Source organism: Pteropus vampyrus, unplaced genomic scaffold (assembly GCF_000151845.1).
Source record: "Pteropus vampyrus isolate Shadow unplaced genomic scaffold, Pvam_2.0 Scaffold244, whole genome shotgun sequence".
Taxonomy (NCBI): domain Eukaryota; kingdom Metazoa; phylum Chordata; class Mammalia; order Chiroptera; family Pteropodidae; genus Pteropus; species Pteropus vampyrus.
In genome coordinates this window covers 2,027,341-2,049,737 of record NW_011889025.1, presented here as the reverse complement: position 1 = coordinate 2,049,737, position 22,397 = coordinate 2,027,341, and the positions used below count along the sequence as shown (strand labels likewise).

The 22,397-nt window shown below is 35.4% G+C and overlaps 1 protein-coding gene across 10 annotated transcripts in view; it reads right to left on the bottom strand.

Moving 5' to 3' along the window:
• PAK3 (p21 (RAC1) activated kinase 3) overlaps positions 1 to 22,397 on the bottom strand; it is a 286,225-nt gene that overhangs the window by 71,936 nt on the left and 191,892 nt on the right. For all 10 annotated transcript variants that reach the window (XR_002776059.1, XM_011374345.2, XM_023520009.1 and 7 more), the window contains 3 exons: positions 18,685 to 18,785; positions 13,087 to 13,240; positions 10,349 to 10,386 (listed from right to left, as the gene is read on the bottom strand). Coding sequence is in view for 9 of the 10 variants with exons in the window: in XM_011374345.2 (XP_011372647.1) it covers positions 10,349 to 10,386; positions 13,087 to 13,240; positions 18,685 to 18,785 (293 nt within the window). In the remaining variant the exon portion in view is untranslated. The remainder of the gene's footprint in view (positions 1 to 10,348; positions 10,387 to 13,086; positions 13,241 to 18,684; positions 18,786 to 22,397) is intronic.

Sequence of the window (22,397 nt, the reverse complement as noted above, 5' to 3'; positions counted from 1 at the left end):
TGCCCCTCCTTCTCCCCTCCCCCACCTCCTACAGTTAGCTCCAGCAGCTGAGAGAGGCGGCTTCTTCATTTTTCCCAGTCCACCTCCCGACTCCTGGGGTTCATAATTGTGGTAGCTCTTACGCACAGATGCCATGCTCAGACATGCTGGTGTGCAGTTTGGTTGTTTTTTTGTTGTTGAGTTTTAGATGTTCAGCTTATTGTTGTTTCCAGAGGAGAGATATGGGGACGTCTCTCACTCTGCCATGTTTCCAGTGATCCCACAGCTGCCTTTTGAAAGAACTATATAGGGCCATGGTTATCAAACTGTGGTTCCCAGATCAAAATCATCAGTATCATCAGTATTAAGAAGCTTGTTAGAAATGCAAATTCTCAGGCTCCATCCATATCAGTGAATCAGAAAGTCTAGGAGTGAGGCCTTGCAATCTGTGTTATAACAAGCCTTCCAGATGATCCTGATGTAGGTGCAAGTCTAAAAACCACCGAACGTGATATAGATCTGTGTTGTTTAGTATGGCAGCCACTAGCCTTACATGGCTATTGAACAGTTATGATTGGCTAGTCTGAATTGAGATGGGTCGTAAGTGTAAAGTGCATACCTGATATTAAACATGCGATATGAAAAAATTGTAAAATATTTTCTTAATGCTTTTCATAAGGTATATGTTCACATGATATTTTAAATATATTGCGTTAAATAAAATATTTTATTAAAATTAATTTCACCTATTTCTTTTTACTCTTTAAAATGTGGCTACTAGAAAATTTAAAGTTACATGTATGGCTTTTATTACATTTCTGTTGGAAAGCACTATTATAGATAGTTTCTGATTTTTTGTTTTGTTTGTGTATGTGTATACATTTATTTGTTCTCTGTTTATGCCTTCAGGTATACTGTGTCAGGCTAATCTTAAAAAGAATTTTCCACTTCTTGAGGACAAACCTTCTGAGGCAAATACAGGCAGCCTACTAATAGACTTCTAAGTAAAGGACCTCAGTCTATGACTAAAAGTTCACCATGGATTTTCTACAATCATGTATAAATCTATGGTGGAATAATAGGTGTAATCATATAACTGATCGGTGACAGCAAGATTTATCTACTGTGAGAAGGAAGATAATTTAAAGTTTATAAACGAGTATTTGAAAGAATATTTGATTGCCCTGATATACATACTGAGTGGTTTAGATTGAAGTATATATGTTTACTTGATACTGGTTTTCTTTTTTATACATCTATATTTATTCTTAATTTAGCCAAAACAGCTAGGCTATTATATTGTATTGCAGCTATGTGGATAACAACATATGTTAATGATATTAAATTTCCAGATTAAAAAAATCAGTTTCTTCTTGTGAAAATCTAATTCTTCAGGGCACCTCAGTGGGTACAGGGAGAAATCACTTTTGGATTATTGGTATTGGCTTTGATATTATTTTGTCCAAGAAAGTTCTGCTCTATCTTATGCCAGCCTGGATCAAAAATGCACTTAATTACTGTTCCTTGATAATAGGGCAGAATCTGACTATTTTTTGTATGGCAAACAAAGCTGTTTTATCTATTGGGCAATATGAACCATATCTAAGGATAATAAGCTTTATGTGGGCCTATGAAAATGTTTTAAGTCAGAAATAAATTATAAACTCCAAATGCCTCAAGAAAACAATATAATCTAAATTAATTGTCTTATTAAATGTCTATTAAGCATAACTGTATATCAACTTAGTTGTTTAAATTTAGTATTTAAGGAATTTCATTACATAAAAAAAAATATAAAAAAAAATTGTAGGTTGAATTATCTTATTTAGCAACAATTTGAGTATTCACATTGGGTATTCACAATGATTTCCAATAAATTATACCTAACCATAAATTAAATGTTAGTTGTCATCAAATAATTTCAAAATCGATATTTTAAAAATCACTTAAAAAAGTTTACAACAAATATAAAGTGGGGTATAAGGACCCTTTAACATATTTGATACCATGTGTCATGTAGCTTCTATAGTGAGAGTGTATATTACAGCCTATGAGGATCTAAAAATGGCTCTGGGCCAAGGTCTAGGTTTCTAGGCCCAGGCCTTAGACTAGTACAAAGACCAATCAGTGCTCATTGGCCAAGAGGTAAACTTTCACATCTAATTTCTTCTTATTTTACTAGAGAAGATCCACCTGCCAAATTTCACTTACTATTTCTTAACATTCATTACTATCTTCACTATTCTCATTTCATATGGGGGACATTCTCCACATCCATAGATGGACTAAGGGATTACTAGGAAAACTAAAACTTTTTATCCTCTGAAGGTTTGTAGGGGAGAAGGAAGACAGATATTTCTGTTCATTTGGGTCTGAACACTATGCTGCCACATTGGTTATTTGGCTGGAAAGAACATGAGGCTTTCGGTGGACATTTTGTTTTGGATGATGGTTGGGCCAGAGAACATTAACTACCCAGAAATACACCTAGAACACCAGTCCTTGGTACTGAGAACTGAAGTCAATGTACCTTCCTGCCTCTATGTTAAATAATACTGGGACCAGGTATACTTTTTCATCTCTGTGTAAATAATCCTGGGACTGGGAACACTTTTCTTTCCCTATGTTAAATAACATCAAGATAGAGCAAACTTTCCTGTTCTTATGTTAAACAATACTGAGAAAAAACAAAGATAACATTCTTTAGGAAACACTTGGTCTTGGAAGATAATATTGATCCAACTGAAGTACTTTCCTTATTAAGAGAATAACAGTCTGTTCACCAAGACAGTCTCCAAGGCCCTCACTTCACTGTATTCACCAGCCCAAAACTATTTTATCATAAATGGTGTACAAGCCTAACCTGTTCTTGTCTTGCAAGACTTTGCTTCAAAATCACACTGCCAAGTGCTAAAAACCCTATGGTCTCCCATGATATCCCCTTTCTATGACACAGCTAAATCTATCAAGGTAGGGCTCTTTCTTGCTGCTGTTAAGTTTAATAAACTTAGCTTTGCTTGATCAACAGGTTTTTCTGGTGGCATTTTTGGGAGTCAAAGGTAAAATGTTGCTATATTCTTCCTTCCAGACTGAGAATTATTATGTCTAATATGTCTAAACTTATAAGAATTTAGATACATGGATAGCAAGTATAAATAGGTAAATAGCAAAAAAGGAATATTTTTGTCTTTTTAAAATTAGGTATTTTTGATGCTCTTATTATGCCACACACTGGGATGTCATTCTCAACTTGAGTTGGATTCTAGACTCTTTTAGAATTCTGAAGGATTTGACCTATGACCTCCCAAATTCAGGTAGATCCATGCTCTTGCATATAATTTCAAGGGTTCATAGATCTTTTGAAACCCATCCATGGACTCTAAGTTATAAACCTTGCTCCAGATAATATACCAGCTAGAGGAACTACCTTAGAAAACTCTCCTTTCTTTGAGTAAATTTTAAAAGTCAAAGGAATTAGAAGTAAGGACTCTGGAAACTTTAGATAATGCAAAGTGTGGTCTGTGGGCCACTTTTGGTGTTTGTTTAAAATGCAGATATCAAAGCTCCATTTTAGACCTCCTCTGGGAGTATAGCACTGGGATTTTCATTTTAACAGATTCCAAAGGCAATTCTGATGTATGGGGAAGTAAAAGAACCACTAATCGAGATGGACAAAGTAAATCAGCACTGCAAATTAAAAGTACAACCTGTCAACCCAGATTCTCTAAGCACAAATCATGTCATATTCATATTTTTGCTGTTACCTTTCACTTGGAATACTAGCTCAGAATTCTAAATGCAGTACTTCACTCTAAATAGTACAATAAAAATATAAAATTTAAAAAGCAGCCTCAAATGGAAGAGTAGGTCCCTGAATAGTATTTAGAATACACTACTATCAAAGAAGTTACCACAAGTGAGTAGTAAAGCAGATATCCTATGACTATGGGAGATATTGCTGAATTCAATATTAATTATATAGCCATTAGATTAAAATATTTAGTGACTACAATATTACTTCTATTTTAATTCCCACCTGGCTACTAGAGAATGCCAAAACTTGTGATCAGTTTAGGATATGTCTGTAAGGGGTTGTCAATCCCATTAAATTAAATCTTATAGGCCAGCTAGGTCTATTGGGAATGTTTCTAATGCAAAACAAACAAACAAAAACATAAGCAGTGCAAAGTGCAATCTCCCCTTAGAACCATAAAGAGAACATAAGGTGCAATTCTCCATTCCAAAGTAACTGAGTACCACTGAAGTGATCCAACCCAAATTTAGGGTATAATTCAGTTCATTCAATCAATAGAAACCCAGCCCTAGTCAAGCAGTTTAATCAATTATTTCCACCTGGAAGTTTTGCCAGCCCTTCAAACTCAAATTGTTCAACAGGAAACTTAGTATCTTCTTAGAGAAATTTTCAACTTCGGAAAGATGGCATCCTCATCTTTTTGGCGACCTACATATCAATCTAAGCCTATAATCATCTTTGACCTCAATCTTTCCTCCAATGTCCAATCAATAACCTAAACATCTCAGGAATTTGAACTTAATCTCCATTCCTTCTGCCACTATCTCACTTAGGGCCTCCATTACCTCTGGCCTGGAAGTTTGCAATATTCCCCCAACTGGTCTCCCTTCATTAAGTCTCACCTTCAGTCCTTAGATCATTCTGGACATTTGATGTCAGATCACTCACCCAAAGCATTAGCTTTAATCATCTAACTCTCCTGTTCTGAAAAAATTTAAGGGCTTTCCACTATACATGGAAAAAAAAAAAAAACTAGATTCTTTAGAATACCATTTAAGGGTCTCTATGATTTGGCTCCAACTTAACTTTCAACACTTAATTCCTATGACTCCTTTTCTTGCCTCTCAGACTTCATTCAAATCCACACCTCTCTCTCTTCTTGCTCTCCTCATGGCCATGTCTTTTCTCCAGCTTTTCCTTTTTCTTAGAATGCCCTTCCCGATCTTCACAGATACAAATCCCATCTGACCTTCAAGATCTAGCTTAAATGCTACTTTTTATATGAACCATTTTGTAACTCAACCTTCAATAAATATGTAACAAGCACTCTTTTGTACCAGGCACTAAGCTTAAGCCCTTGGAGACAGGGCATGCTTCTTTTTCCCACTCTAGCTAAAAGTAATCTCTTGTCTCTGAATTCTCATAGCAAATGGACATATTTTATGGTGTGTAACATGATCCACATTGTAGTGAGCTTGTTTATGTTCATATTTTTCTTCCCTTACCAGACTGAGCTCCAAATTTCTTAGTGATTCCACCCCCGCCCCCGGCTTTATTGAAATAAAGTAATTAGTTGCTCTTATTTACATTGTACAATTCAATGAGGTTTTTCTTTTCAATTATAGTTGGCATACAATAATATATTAGTTTCTGTTGTATAGCATAGTGATTAGAGATCTGTATAAGTCAAAGTAATTACCCCACTAAATCTAGTACCCTCTTTCCCTTACATATTGATTACAACATTGTTAACTATTTTCCTTGTGCTACACTTTATATCTCCATGTCTATTCTACAACTATCCATTTGTACCTCTTAATCCCTTTGTCATTTTTTTTCATTTCCCCCAATCCCCCTCCGATCTAGTAGCCCTTAAAATATTCTCTGTATCTATAAGTTTATTCCATTTTTGTCATTGTTTATTTAATTCTTTAGATTCCACATGTATATGAAATCATGTGATATTTGTCTTTCTCTATCTGACATTTCATTCAGTGCAATACCCTCTAGGTCCATCAAGGAAACATCTTTTTCCATCCTCTTCCTTTTAGTCTGTGTGTGTCTTTTAATCTGAAGTGAGTCTCTTGTAGGCAACACATGGAGGGGTTTTTGTTTTCTTACACATTCAGCCACTCTATAATTTGGTTGGAGCACTTAATTCTTCTCCATTTGAACTATCTGTTGATAAGAATGTAGTTATTACCATTCTTTGTTCCTGTTTTTGATACATGTTTTTTCTTTTTAAAGAAGTCCCTCCAACATTTCTTGTAATACTGGCTTGGTGTTGATAAATTCCTTTAGCTTATTTTTGTCTGGGAAGCTCTTTATCTGTCCTTCAACTCTAAGTAATAGCTTTGCTGGATAAAGTATTCTTGGTTGTAGATCCTTGGTTTTTATCACGTTGAATATTTTGTGCCAGACCCTTCTGTCCTCCATGGTTTCTTTTGAGAAATCAGCTGCCAGTCTTATGGTTGTTCCCTTGTAGGTTACTAACTGCTTTCCTCCTGATGCTTTAAAGATTCTCTCTTTGTATTTAACATTTGGCATTTTAATTATAATGTGTCTTGGTGTGGGCCTCTTTGGGTTCATCTTTTTTGGGACTCTGAGCTTCCTGGGGATGTATGTCTATTTCCATCATTATTTCTTCAAATAGTTCTTCAACTTCTTGTTCTCCTTCAGGTACTTCTATGCCCTGGATGTTTTTACATTTAATTTTATCCCATAGGCTCCTTAAATTATTATTATAGACTTGGCTTCTTTTTTCTTATCATTCTGATTGAGTGTCCTTGGCTTTCCCATCCTCTATATCGGTGATTCTATCCTCTTCCTTATCCACTCTGTTGATTCTCTCTAATACACTCCTCATGTCAGATAATGTGTTTTTCATTTCTGACAAGCTTCTTTTTATAATTTTCATTTCCATTTTTATGTTTTTATCTCTTTGTTAAAGTTCTCACTGAGTTCATCTACACTTCCCCTAAGTTCACTGAGCATCCTTATAACCAATGTTTTGAACTCTGCATCTGTTAGATTGCTTGACTCCATTATTCCTGGATCTTTGCTCTATTCTCTCATATGGTTTCCCCTTTTTTGTCTTCCTATTTTGGCTGCCTTTCTTTCTGTTTCTATATACTAAGTAAAGCTGCTAAGTCTCCCAGTCTTATTAGCATGGCTTTGTGTAGTAGGTGTCCAGTGGCACAGTCCTGAGGTGGGGTTCAGCTGTAGACCAAGTTTAGTGCCAGGCTGTGCTCCTCTGGAGACATCTGTCAAGATTCAGCAAGCAATCCACAGATGTTGTGTTTTTAGTTGCTTCAAGAGGCCACGCCAGAAACCGAGGTCAGCTGCCACCAGTGTGAGTCTTGGAGTTGGTTCAACAAGGGGCACAGGGCACACAGAGGACACAACTGGATGTGGCTTGGGTGGGGCCTGAGTTGGGGGAGGCAGAGTTTCAGGGAATTCTCTGGGCAGAGTGACCTCTGTTATCCAGTCTGATGACATCTCAGCTATGGTGGCGCTGGGCCTGCACTCTGGGAAGGGGGAGGGCTCAACAGACGAACAGTGGATACCGCTGGCACTTCTATACAGAGTGAATCTCGCCTAAGCCCTCAGTCCGACAACTCAGTGTTCTCCTGTAGGTCCCTGTGCAGCCAACTCGGCACTGCTGCTGAGAGCGAGCAGGTCTGTCACCAGGAAAGTCTGCTTGCGAACACGGCTCCTTTAAGAGGCATCTGTAGCTGCTGTAGCCTTTGTCCCACTCAGGTTCTTGGGACCGGGGAGCTGCCTCAGCCAGGGTGATTTCTTATTTCTCTTCCTAGTTATAGTGCTTCTGTTCATCTAGATCCCAGGCTACTATGCTTGCTGTTTGCTCCATGTTTCTATCACAACTTTGATTTGGTTGCAAGAGGGATGAACAAAGCCTCTATATTCTACGCCATTTTTTCCTGTTGTCTCCTAGTGTTAAGGAAGCACTTCATAAATATATGTTAAATTAGTGAATATCCAGTGGTTTTATCTCCAGTGAGATCATCTTTTTCTGATTTGATAAAATATTTTGCTCATTATATAGATTTAGTTTTAATTCTACAAGTAAAAACAACAGACACCAGCTTAAAAAAAAAAGGCCAATACCTTAGGAGATATAAACTGTTTACAAAAATAAAAATCAATATATAGATGATTGAAGCAGGTTTAGAGTTTAAAATAACTGACCTACCTAAAAAAATAACAACTATTTATTTGGCAGGATACCTAATCAGTACTGCACAGTAATAATATTAATGAAATCAAGAGAAGTAAGTTATGTGTTAATCATGGAAAGTTGGCATTTTTGTACTTCCCACTTTGCTACTACCACCTTTCACATGCTGTTTTCAGTGTGGCCAGTAAGCTGTCATGGCAAAGAAAAAGGAGAAGGAAAAATGACTAGTGAGAATAGGAGGGGTATAGTCTCTTCTGTTTTGGGGAATCTAAGCAAGGCACAAGTTCCATTGCCATATTCAAGCCTTATGTGTGGAAACAGTAAGTTTTTGTTTCTTGTTGCCATTTAAAAAATAATAATAATAGTAGCTTACAATTAATAAATACATAGTATTGCTGGGTAAAGTACTAAATATATTATATGTGTTATTGCATTCAATAAGCACACAAGTTTTAGGAGGTAGGTACGGGTTATTCCCAGTTAAAGCTGAGGAAAGAGGCTCAGAGAGGCTAAACCATCATCACAAGTTGCACAGCTTGTAAGTAGAGGAAAAAGACTAAACACCTATGTCTAGAAGTTTCGTTCCTTTCTTTTTAATTTTGTTTTTAATTGTGGTAAACTACATATATCATAAAATTTATCATCTTAACCATTTTAAGTGTACTGTTCAGTAGTGTTGTGTATTCACATTGTTGTGCAACCATCATCACCATTCACCTCCAGAACTCTTTCCATCTTGCAACACTGAAACTCTATATCCATTAAACAACAACTTCCCATTTCTGCCTCCCCATACTTTCTGTATGATTTTGAATACTCTAGGTACCTCATATACATAGAATTGTACAATATTTGTCTTTTTGTGACTGGATTATTTCACTTAGTATGATGTCTTAAAAGTTCATCCATGTTGTAGCATAGGTAAAGATTTCCTTCCCTTTTTAAGGCTGAATAATATTTCATTGTATAGATATAGCAAATTTGTTTATTCATTCATTCACTGATGAACGCTTGGGTTGTTTCCACCGTTTGGTTATTGTGAATAATGCTGCTATGGATGTAAATGTACAAATATCTGTTCAAGACCGTGCTTTTAATTATTTTGGGTATATATATATATATATACATATATATCCAGAAGTGGAATTGCTGGATCATTTGGTAATTCTACTTTTAATTTTTGAGGAACTGCTATACTATTTCAGAGCCTTTATCTTTACCTCTAATGATCTACTACTTTCACACTGGCCACCTATGGTGACAACAAGCAGGAAAGCACTTTTCTCTTTATATAAAAGAATCAGCTTGATTAGCCATGACTCAATAAACAATTAGGAAACTTTCATTAATACTAATTATTTCACTCTTAAGGAAGCAAATGAGGCAGGAAATAATTTCTATCAGGATATCAAAATGAAAATCACACAAAAGGAAGCCTTATCTAAGATTTTTTTTCTGTCTAATGTATGAGTATTCATTCAGATACTATAGCACTTCCAAGAACTTTGAACTATGTTATTTATTTTCTAGTCACTTCTCTGATAAAAATACCTATGTGACATTGGGCAAAGTTACCTTCCCCACTGCACTTCAGCTTGTTGGAACAGGTGACACTAAAAGATTTAGTGGTATGACCTTAGACAAGTTATTTAACCTCTTTAAACTTCATTTGTAAAACAGAGACAATGGTAAGACTTACCTAATTAGGTGTAGGAAAGTTTAAGTGAATATAAAGTATTATTAGCCCAATACCTGGCATATTATAAATGTTTAGTAAAGAGAAGTTGCTATTATGATTATTATTTTCAAGATTTTATATGTAAAAGAAATAGAAACATTGGTTCACATAAAGACTTGTACATATATGTTCATAGTAGTTTTATTTATAATAACCAAAAACTATAAACGGCCCAGAGATCCTTCAATGGGTTGTTAAACAGCAGTACATTCATAACATTCATACAATACTACTTACCAAAAATGGAACAAACTACTGATACACACAAGTTTGACAAAACCTTAAAGCATTATGTTGAGTGAGAAAAGTCAATTCCAAAATGTCATATACTGTATTATTTTATTTACATGAAATGGCCAGAAAGACAAACCAGACTAGCAATTGCCTGGGACTAGAGTGGAAGTAGGTGAGGATTAACTGTAAGCAGGAATGGGAAATCTTATCAGGATGATTAAAGTGTTCTTAAACTGGATTATTGTGATGGTAGCACAGGCATATAAATTTACTAAAACTCATTGTACTGTATACTTAAAAATGGGTAAATTTTATGTATCTAAATTATACCTTTAAAAACTATTTTATAAAGATTTTATATTTAAAAACTAAATCTGTGCAATTACATTCTGTGGGACTACCAGAAACACTGGTTACACAAAACTGTTATCAATTTTTCACTTACCGAAGGATGGGCTGCTATGTATCCATGTGCAGTTTTATCTGAAAAGTGAAGATAAAGCTGTCACCTTTGTTTCATAAAAACTGCCTCATTTAAAGACAATACTTAAAAAAAACTGCATATATTTGACCAGAAGGAAATTCTTCAATTCAGTATTAAATAGATATTATGACAAACAACATAGTTTTTCCTAAAATAGTTTATACCCTCACATCCTCAACATGTTATCACCAGGTCATTTTATAGACTTTAATGAAGGCCTCCAGTAAATATAATCTATATGGAAGAATGTTGAAATTACCTACTCCTGGATATGAATCATTGATATGATTCTATATTGTAGTTTCCCCTAATGGGGGGATATCTTCCAAGAACCCCAGTGGATGACTGAAACCTCAAATAGTATCAAACCTTACACACACACACAGACACAGAAAGAGAGAGAGAGGGAAAGAGAGAAAGAGAGACAGATAGACAGACAGACCTCAAATAACATCATTTCATTCCACGTTGTTTCATTAAAACATTGACAAGGTACTATAGGATCTTAACTCTTGTTCATATCAATTAGCCTATAGTAAAACTGGTTTTATTATACATCATCTAGCTGCAGTTCCAAGAACCTATAGAGGACATTAAGTGAGGACTTACAGAACCTAGGTGTTCTGCTCATGTCTTCCACCCACAAATTTAAAGCCTTTTCCATCTTAACTAAGGACCTGTCACATACCATTTCTGTAATTTTTGCAGTTTGAGAAGCGACAGCAAAATTTATGAATTTCTTCCCGATTTCATGGGTAGAAGATTAATTCTTACCATAGATCTTAGCAACTTCAGCATAAGATTTTTCTCTTTCCTTATTAAGTCAAGAACTTTCACCTTTTTAATTAAAGAAAATACTTTAAGGTGTTTCTGGCATATATAAATTGCCAGCATTACTATTCTTGTGCTTTGGGACCATTATTAAGTTAAATAAGGGTTACTTGAGCACAAGCAATGAAACATCCTGAAAGCTGATCTGATAACCTAGACGTCTACTAAGTGAGTAACAGGTGGTGTGCATGTGCAGCATGGACATGTTGGACAAAGCAGGATTCACGTCCTGGGTGGGGCAAAGCAGGACCATTCAAGATTTCATAATGTTACTCAGAACAGTGCACAATTTAAAACTTATAAGTTGTTTCTTTATGAAATTTTCCATTTAATATTTTCAGACCATAGTTGATCATGGGTAACTGAAACCACAGAAAGCAATACCACAGATAAGAGGAGAATATTGTACATCTATATCTAGAATTTGTCCCCCACTTCCTCTTTCCTTCTCCTTCTCTCTACCTCCTTTCCATTCCTCCTTTCTATGCACTCTTCCTCTCCCCGTCTCCTCTCCTCTCCCTCCTATCCTATTAGTCACTTGCAACACTAGAGCATCCCAAAAACATATGGTGAGTTTCACTCAACTCCAAATAGTGCAATAACTCAGATACTGTTGAGTTCCAACATAGTTTTCGGGATTTATTCTTTGTAAGTTGAGAGAATTCAACATATAAAAATAAAAGGGTTAAAAAGCAGTGGCAACTTAGAATAAAGGAAACAATTCTGAGAATCTCAGTATTAATGGATACACTGAAATGATTTCTTGAATCAATTCTTGGTTCTCATCGCTTATGGTTCTACAGTGTACTTGGAGCACAGCTCTAGATTTCCTCACATTAAGCATTCTTTGATGTGTCACCATGATCTCTTAAACATTTTATTCCATGCAATAGATTAAATATCATAAATAGCTCTTCTTGATGACTTTTTTCTTTTACATTTTTGCCACTGGATAACAGAAGTTAAACAATCTTCTCATTAAAAAAAAGAGTCCTATTTAGCATATAAATTACTATATGCCTTTAAGTTTGGGCTTTGATATTTGATATAGCCAAATCAGACACCTCCCCTTTCCAGTGTATTCTTGCACCACTTTTGAAGAGATCAAGCCTGCCCTATACTAAAACCGATATCAAAAACTAGGAGCTCTTTATATCTGGGACACTAACAATAGCATTCTCTTCTTTCTTTAATGTTAAATAAGAAATTGTTCTAAAGAGACTACCCAGATCAACTTTCTCAAAATGCAGAAGTGTTGTTGGTATATGATTTTCAGTTGCTTACAGTGCAAATTTGAACATCAAAGCTTCAAGCAAAGGCTAGGTCTACAAGCTAGCAAATGAAGTTAGGGTTTGGAAGACACATGGTCTTTCGATCTTTTATAAACAGCAAACCATGATTTCTTTTTTAAGTGTGATTTTTGAAGTCTGAGCAAAATAACCTGAGAGTTACAAAATTTGTTCTGTGTCATCATGGTGCAATTAAATGATTCTAAAGGATAAAATAAATTTCAAGAGACCATGGTTTGATCCATACACTTCTTACTTTATGAACACATCATAAAGCCTGATTCTAAGTAACTGAGTATCTTCATGCAAGTGAATAGACAGAACAACTGTTGTGATTGCTGATTCAAACTGACAACTACTGCTTCACTGGACAATTTCCTTATTTCATTTCTAAAATTCTAAGCATTGTAAATCTCCTAACATCAACTTCAACTCCCAACTCATCTTTTGGTTTACATCTGTTGAAGTCACTCTGGAACTAGAGATGACATCAAATGTCCTACAGGCATCCTGTTCTAATCCTGAGGCTCTGAGATTGGAATTATTTTTCATTTTTTGATACCCTAGATTTACTCTTACCTCCTGATGTAAAGCTCATGTATTTCTGGTTGTTGACTGTTTCTTTGGAATCATAGAATTTGAGAACATCTAGTACTGCTTGTGGGTTCTTCTTCTGTTCCAGTTTTGTTATGTTGGAGGTTTGGAGTAATCGTGCCCATTGCTCAGGAATTCCCTGTAGACAACCAAAGGGAAAGAATGGTAGATCAGAACATTCAGCAGCTACATTTTTCTGTTCCAGTAAAGTTCTTCACCAAGAAGCCCATGCTACCTGTAGGATTACACTTGGGAGACTGAAGTAACACTCTAGATTTAAAGTTAGTAACTTAATAATGCAATCATTCTCTTTTCTAATTAAAACATATAGGTAAAACTAGGATCCAACTTAAAAAGGGTGGGTGGGAGTATGACTGTGATAGAAAAAAAAACCACATGAAAATCACCTCCATATTAATTCTGCTCATCCATGAAATGATGTTTACAGCTTAGCTTATTTTTTCTGGTGACTCAGGGCAGACATAGCAAGACTTCTCCAAATTTGTGCACAGCATAGTATAGTGCAGATCAATAGATTTTATTTGACTGGAATAACAAGCTGTTTCTGGACATGTTGTAATTAGAATAAAAGGAAAGCCTCACCTTTGGTTAGTTCATACTTTGTGATTGTAAAATAAAATTTTTTGGATCTAGAGCTTTAATAGAAAGGGGGATTGAGAGGAGACAAAAATAGAATTGTAGAGGAACACAATAACCACTGAGATGCTAAATAGTAACATTAACATTAATGCTGCTTTGGGCATTTTCCCTGCAGCCTTCTCCTCTCTTCCCTCTGTGCCCTCCTCCCCACTTCATTCATTGGCCACATAGAAGAACCTGGGGACTGTGACAACCATGCCAAAGCCTTGTGAGAATTTGTAATAATCTGAAGCATTTAGAACAGAGAGGAGGGAATATTTGGAAATCTAACTAAGGAGAATTGCAAAAATTACACAGAGAGGTTAGTTTTGCATTGAGCATTGAGCATTCTTTCCTATCCATTCGGCCTACAGATGTCCCCATTTCATAATTATCCAACCTCCAAGAGCAACTTGGGGTGAGAAACAGACACACTATTCCTGAAGTGCATCTAGACACAATTTATGTGGCTTTGTCCTATGAAGTCTCGGCAAAACAATGTGTGACGTGGGCCTCCAGAGTTTGGGAATGACAACAAAAAAGTGAGATAAGCCAAGCAACAACTCTACTGCACACACATGAACCTGCTGCTGCAGTGCTATGACATCTCAAAGAAGCACTTTGATGCAAGCTTCTTTTGGGCCTGTGACGCACCTCTGGGAGCTTCCCTGGGCACATCTGTGAGCCATAGAGATCTGGCTGTAATGGACGTAAATAAAGAAAGAAAAGAAAGTTAAAACAGATGTGGGACAACTTAGAAGGTGGGAGGAGATGAAACCAATGGGTCTGAATGGGGCGGTAATCCCATCTACAGTGGGCGGTTATGAAAATAGGGAGATATTAACTAAATCAGGGGCAGGACAGGCTAGAGGACAACAGATTTAAGAAAACAGAGAAAACGACAATGTTCCAAAGTTTGGATGCATAATTCCACTTTTGGCTAGATGCTTCCTCCATAAATATGCTATAATAAGAATTAACATTCAATGACTAGAGAAATTACTAAAAGGCAAAAACATGAATTTGGAGGGATAAAGGATGGTATCGTGAATAGCTTCAACGATAATTTGTAAGTTGTTTTTATACCTGGGTGATCACAGGTAGCCAATGGCCATGTGATGAACTTACAAATTTCAGTTCCCAATTCTGGTCAACCATTTTTAGTTTCACATTGGAAGTGTCTGTATGGCTACATTTCAAAGGATGGCTATACGGTGATGTTGAAGTTAACATTTGTTTTCATTGATGTGATTCTTCTGTACTTTGTAACTCAAGTCATGGCTGGCTTAAAGAAAAACTAAATTGAGGATTTCCCACACAGCCAGACTCTGTGTTTGAGTTTCTTAGACATTCAGACCAGGGCAAGGGAAACCATTTCACTTCAAACCATATAGGAATAATTTCCATTTTAATTCTGCAGTTCCAAAGTCCCACTTCCCACAAAATAAGATTAAATATAAAGTAACCTCTTTATCTAAATAAAGATATCATCTCCAATGCTATAGAAACATGCTTTGACCCAACTGGTTTGATTCGGGACTTAGGTCTTTGATTCCTAGCATTTAGGGTTACTCCAAACACAATGAAATAACACTTATACATGCATTCATCACACAATTTGATGCTAACGCCTTGAGCCAAAAAATTGAACTCAGGAGTCCATGCATGATCCCAGTTCTGATTCTAAGTTCAATTAATAGCATTTGGTTAATACTATAATGGCCAATAGAATTATTAAGTGCTCAAAACCAGGTGTGCATTGCACATAACCACTAAGGCAGACATCACTGGCATGATCACTACCATAATCATTAGAATATTCGTAGTTATTAAACATTCTCATGGCACTTTAAAACTTTTGTGATAGTCTTGTGATAACTAGACAGCCGAAAAAATGCTGTCAATTGCAGAATATCCTCCAGACAGCTATACTTACCACATGACTACGCTGCTGAGATGATTTCTATTTTCTTTTTTAAAGTTGAAATAAACCAGTTAATCAATGAAATCTGACACTTAAATTTGAATGTATGCCCAAAGGCACATAATCAGAATGCCATGTCATTACTCCAAATTGAGGTACAAATTCCAAAAGTTAAACAGCTAATGGAGACCTAGAAGTGTGAGCATCAGAAGCAGGAGCACATATCAATGCCCGGCCATGTATACAATAACAACTAGATGTATGTCAATTTGGGGATTGTCCAGTATAGGCCAGGAGAATTGCAGCATGATACAACAGGCCAAGCATTTATCTTATCACAAGAAATGATAATTTATATCACTCATACCATTTTTCTCTCTGATTGACTTGAAGTGACCATCATGGGTCTAGAGGTCTGGAAGGGGAAATTCTGAATTATTTGGCACAAAAATGGCAATATAAAGGGTAAGGACTTGTATTAGTTTAATACCAAAAAATCTCACCTCCCAATGTAATTTTAAGCTCAGGGTCAAAGTGTATGACCAGGTGTACAAGGTTATATGGGCCAATTAACCATAGGATAATCACCAAGCAACACATCAAATCAGTGTCAAAATATTCAAAATAATAGGCCCTTGTAAGACAACTGAACTAGACAGTTCAACAAATTCATCAAAGTTCAACCTAAACAACTGCAATAATTAAATTTAGTGAAATGGCCCTCCCCCTCTGCACACAAATACAATGAATTAGTGTTACTTTGGAATTAAGACCCAATTTTAAAACCTACTAATAAAATGATTTTTAAAAGCTAATCATTTTATATATTTAAAGTTAGCAAATGTAAATCATAGGTTAAGATAGTATAAAAAGACAGAATTTGGCATCTTTAAAAGTAATGTTTGGACAATTAATTGCAAAAGATCATGAAGATGACGATAAGGTACATCAGATTTCCATATTTAGCTTGTGTCTTATCTATTTACCCAGTGGATTTCTAAGAATTAACTGCATCCAAACAGCTGTTTTATTTCAAATTGGGTTTTGGGGAGGAAGGGACAAGTTTTTGTTTGGTTTGTTTAATTTGTTTTAAACTGTTTTTCACAATTGGAAAGATTACCCATCACATATCCTATCCCTGCCCTCCCTGATTGGTTCTTTGGGTTCTAATTGATAGAAAAGTAAAAATGTTGGACTGCAGTTAGCAAGATGACGGTGATTTACTTTCCTTTATTTCTATTCAGAATCCATAAAGAAATAAGAAAGAGCTAAAGATAGAAATCATATGTCAAGTAAGTTGGAAAATGTAGAAAATTAAAAAAAAAAAAAAGAAAGGAACCAGAATGTCACAGGAGAATAGTGGAGAAGAAAACTTTCACATCAAAAAACAAAGAGGAAGGAAAAAAGAAAGAAAAATATGGAATGACAACAATAAAACACGAGAAATTTAAACAGAAGGAAAGCATACAGAAAATAAAAAACTAGAAGGATAAAGTTCATAAAATAAAAAAGGGAAGAGATATTAGACAGAACTTATAAAGTTTATGTGCTTTTACTGTTACAAATGTCAAAAAATAGTCAATATGATTTTTAAAGATATTTAAACTTGTTCAGTTTATAAAAATTATTATTTTTTGATAGTGATGATGGTAGCGGTAGTGGTGACAGTAAGGTTATATTCCATAAGTATAGCTTAGAAGATATTCTCAAATATAGTAAAGAACAGAGACTAGGCTCAAACTCAAGGCCATTTGAATAATGTCTCTGACCCCAGTGATGAAATTGGTTAAATCCTACCAGTAACTGAAATTTATCAATGTCAGTACTTATTAATGTTTTATTTTCCTTGCTACTGAGAACATAGAAATAATCACTCACATCAATTTACAAGGCTAAGATGTAAGTTTCCATTTCATTCTCATATTGCTTACTTTCAGAATTAAAAAAAAATATATAAGATAATTTGGCTGTCGATTCAGAGACATGGTTTGCTTCTGCAAATCCAATTAAGTTATCCCTTCTTTTTTTATTTCACTTAATCATATGACACAGTCTACTCACTAACCACAATGTTCTGAAACAGAAAATTCAATTATTGAATATCAACATTTATCTCTGGTTTAACAACCCCAAAATCGATGGTGACAGTTCTGTTAAAGATTTTTTTCTGAATGCATTCAAAATTATCTCAGAATGCACTTTTTGACTGAGTTCCTTACTAGTATGAAAAAAAAAGATAGTTTATCTTCTTGGGGACATATTTCTAGCCACAATTTTCCTTCATCTATCTAAAAAAAAAGATGCCAGATCTTTACAAAGAAAAGTATAAAATATAGATCTGAGATTCTGTGCTACTTGAGCACTACACATATTTAAAGAAAGACTGGATATATAGCTATGGTCTTTCTAGAGAATTCTTATTGGCATTTTTTTCTGGATTATATATGGAGGAGGTACATAACCACTAAATCATACAAATCTATCCATCTATATTTCTCCCTGAAACATGGGATTTGTTGTTTTGAATGTCTACGAAATATACCTGTGAAGCCTAAAAATAGTTATGTTCTTGAAATCAAAGAGAAGAACAGGTCAATACAGAAGTTTTGGGTTAGTGTAGTTAGTGAATCTGGGTAATCCAGATTCCAAAGTAAGGCCTGAATTATCCAGATGGATTGTTTTCACTGGCCAAGTTAAGTCAGCGATTCTCTGATTCACTTCAAATAATAAAGAATAGGCTCAATCAAGCAGGGTCTCTACCAGGTCTACATCTCCTGTGCCATGGTAAACTAACATTTTCAATCAAGTTGAAGATAACACAGCTATCAGCCATTTTTGTTAAGATGGACAAAATAATTTTGCCAACACTCTTACCATCTTCTAGTCCCACCTGTGATTGTCTAGGCAAAGTCCATCTTACTTGAAATCATCCAAAACTTCAAGTTTGACATTTTGGGACATGGCATTTTCATAAAGAATTTTTTTCATGGCTTACAAAACAAAATAAGGAGCTTACTTACAGTGAATTCCCCGGTGACTGCATCAAACCCCACATGAATCGTATGTTCAAAGTCTGAAGGAAGAGAGATCTCTGGGCGTTCTTTCTCTTTCTTCTTATTGGCTAAAGGCAAAATGTTAACATATATTTATATGGAATACAGTTTTGGCATCCAGAAGTTGTACAATTAGGTTAATCAAAAACAGTTACAAAGTTGACAGACAATTGGTTTCAACACAATTTTAACAATACTGTACTGTGGAAATTATAACTTTATTCGCAGAAGTGGATTGCTGAGAGTTTGACGGAAAATGTTATATCTAAATAACTTACAAAATTTAAAAATCCAGTTCAAACAAAACCTGCAGTCAAATTGGTTTATGTCTTCTACTAGTCTAATGATGTAACCAACAGGTATCTAGGTATATTGTGTTTAACTGGCTTTGCTGAATCAAATATTACTTAATAAAGAAAAAATTCAGTACACACAAGTCAAGCTTAGGGTTACTATTAGAAAGAATAGAAAAGGAAATTGTTTATGCTATCTATAAAAGTGTTATGAATTGCTTTCATGTTAACCCTAGCTAATCATCAAGTAGCTAGAACTTCCATCATTTACATGTTTACGTTATGAAGCATGTCTTAATAGGTTCTTGATCTTCTTTCAATAAGAATACTATTGCAAATCAATAATACTACAAATCTTTATCATTAAAATGTTTTTAAATATTTCCTGCCAAGCACATTGCTGGTAAGAAAATACCAATTAAATTTTTTTACTGATTTAATTTTTAGTTTTTAGAAACTTTAAACCAGTTTCTTGGTTTAGTCATTCTAGTTTGTAGTTATTTTCAATGTCCCCATTATATTCTGTCCTATTAGCCATTCAAAATCATTGTTCTCAAGTACCAGATTTTTTATAGTGACAGAATTATGAATTAGCACATCAATATTCATAAGTCAAAAGCCTTTAAAAATATAATCACTGAAGAAATTAAGTTGGGAACAATAATGAAATCAGTCCATCTTGAAATAGATCCCAGAAGGAAGTTACTATGAAAAGACTGTAAAATGGCATCTAGTAGCTTCCATAATAGACATGTCATCAGATTTGAGCATATATCTCTGATAAGGCTGCATTTCACACTAAAAATATAATAATACCCACCCTCCTAATAATGGGCAAGTCAGCACGAATCACATATGCTCAATTAAAACCAATAAACTTCAGAATTGCCAGGTGGCCAACTTAGAATATTTCGGTTCAAATAGATGTTTCCTTGGCTTGGATTTCAGATAACATCCAATTAACCTTATATGGATTACTGGTTTTGTGAGTTACTCAGAAAAAAATTTTAAATTTAAAAGCATTTATGTTCAAATGTCATTCTTCTGGCTTCTTTTCTCTTCTTACCCTTTCTCACTGCTCTGTATTTCCAGCCAACAGATAGAGATATGGGGCAGAAATATCAAAATTCAAGTAATAAGAGAATCAGGATACTGGATTAGGACAGGCTGGATGTGGGGGGGGGGGGATGAAGGTCACTCAAAACCTTTGCCTGGCCATGGAACACATTTAGGACTCATTTTGAAAAAAATATATGTGCCATCTAACTTATCTTCAATATAGATTCCATTTTACAGTGAGCCTACTTTATTGATGAATAGTAGCATAACTGAACAGTGAAGTTTAGAGCTTTCTGTTGTATTTCTATCTTCCTGCATGTTTGTGGACTGTAGCTACCATTCACACTATTCAACCACCATTTTCACTTGTTCACAAATGCAAAACTGAACAATCAGCTTTCTGTTTTTGTCACTTGACTTAAGTTATCCTAGTGAGTTTTGTTGTCATTTTCTTATTTTTCCTCTTTCCTGATCTCCCATTCATTTTGGACATGGCTAACCATCTCTCTTTCTACTTCCTTGACAATGTGGTCTGATTCTCCTGCTTCCACCATGACCAGTTTTTATTTGATTGGCATTGCTTCTCCTTCTTTTGCCTTTTCTAGCACATTCTTTGACCTTTTGCAATCCTATTTTTGCACTCATTCATCTTAGATGGCATCCACTTCAAGATACTAATTCATGTTGAGTAATTCCCTAATCTGTTGTTGGCAGGGAGTAGATCTAGATTTTGTGGGACTAGACACTTTATGTAATTTGAAAGAAAAGCTTCCTTTAAGTAAAAAGAACACAAAATTGCTAGGGCTCCTCGTAGGGCCTTGGAAGAGTCCTAGGCAAGTGAGGAACTACGAAGAAGTTTTATTTGCTTCATGGTACCACTCTGAAAAATCTGAACCTGTAGAACTTCTGCCCATAAAAATGTACTATACACATCTGCAAAATTTTGCATATAACTTCAGAGGTTCAAAATTCCCCTAGACTCCAGGTTAAGAAATCATATCTTAATCTATGTCTCCAATTGTTATATCAACTTGCATTCATGATCTCTCTTGCCAGCAAATAGGCTCTCCCTACTTCTCCATTAGTATTGGCTGCACATTTAACATTCCACTGGATATAAACACTCCACTTGGGCTGAGCTATAACCGAAATTAATGTTTCCACATTTTGAGTGACCCTGATTTGTGGGGCCTTAAGCACAATGCTTACTCTGACTATTGTGTAATCCAGCACTGGCCCAACTGCTCAAATCACAAGTTGAGGAGCTTCTTTGACTCCTACTTTATTCTACCTTAGTCACTAAGTTCTCTCTATTCTATATCCCAAACTCGTCTAAAATCCATCTTCTTCATTTCATCCCCACAAACCATTATCTTAGTCCAAGGTACCAGCATTTTTCACTTGGTTTTACTGCCTCCAATTTTGCCCCTGCAATTCATTATACTGTGACCAGAGTAATCTCTTGAAATGTAATAATCTGACCACATTCTTGCCTTTAAGATCCTTAAATGGCTCCCCATTACCCATATGTTAAAAGTCCATGCTCATTAGCATGCTATCAAAGAGCCTGCATGATCTGCCCCCATCTTATTTATCCATTGTCTATTCTTGCCATGGCCTCCATGGTCCCATACTCATTTCATGCTCCCTTAAACTGCTGGCTTTTCACTATTTTTAAATTTTATTTTTCAGTTACAGTTGACATACAATATTATATTAGCTTCATGTATACAACTTAGTGATTAGATATTTATATACCTTATGAAGTGACTACCCATACAAGTGTAGAACCCGTCTGGCACCATACATAGTTATTACAATATTATTGACTATATTCCCTATGCTGTACTTTACATGACTCTTTTTATAACTGGCAATTTGTACTTCTTAATCCCTTTCATTATTTTTGTCCATCCCCTGCTGGCTTTTCTCTTACTGCCAAGCTTTTACACATGCTAGGCCAAGGCCTGGAAAGTTTTACATTTTACTGTGCACCCTCTGCTTTGTGTGTATAACTCCCATTAGTTTTTATTCTTGAAGACTCGCTCTTGGGCTTCCTCTCCTTTAGTAAGTCTCTTCCTGTCTTCCCTCTGCAGACAAAGTTAAATGCCCTCTCTTCATACTCCTATAGAACTACCCAGTGTATACTCTGAGCTTGACACCTATCAACACTGGATTGTTATTTCTTCTTTACATACATCTCTAGCTAAAATTTGAAGTATTTCACAGCAGAGATTGTATCTTATGCATTCTCACATTCTCTAGCACCTGCCTTATGTCTGCACACTTAATAATTATCATTTATGGGACATGCACTGCGTGCAAACT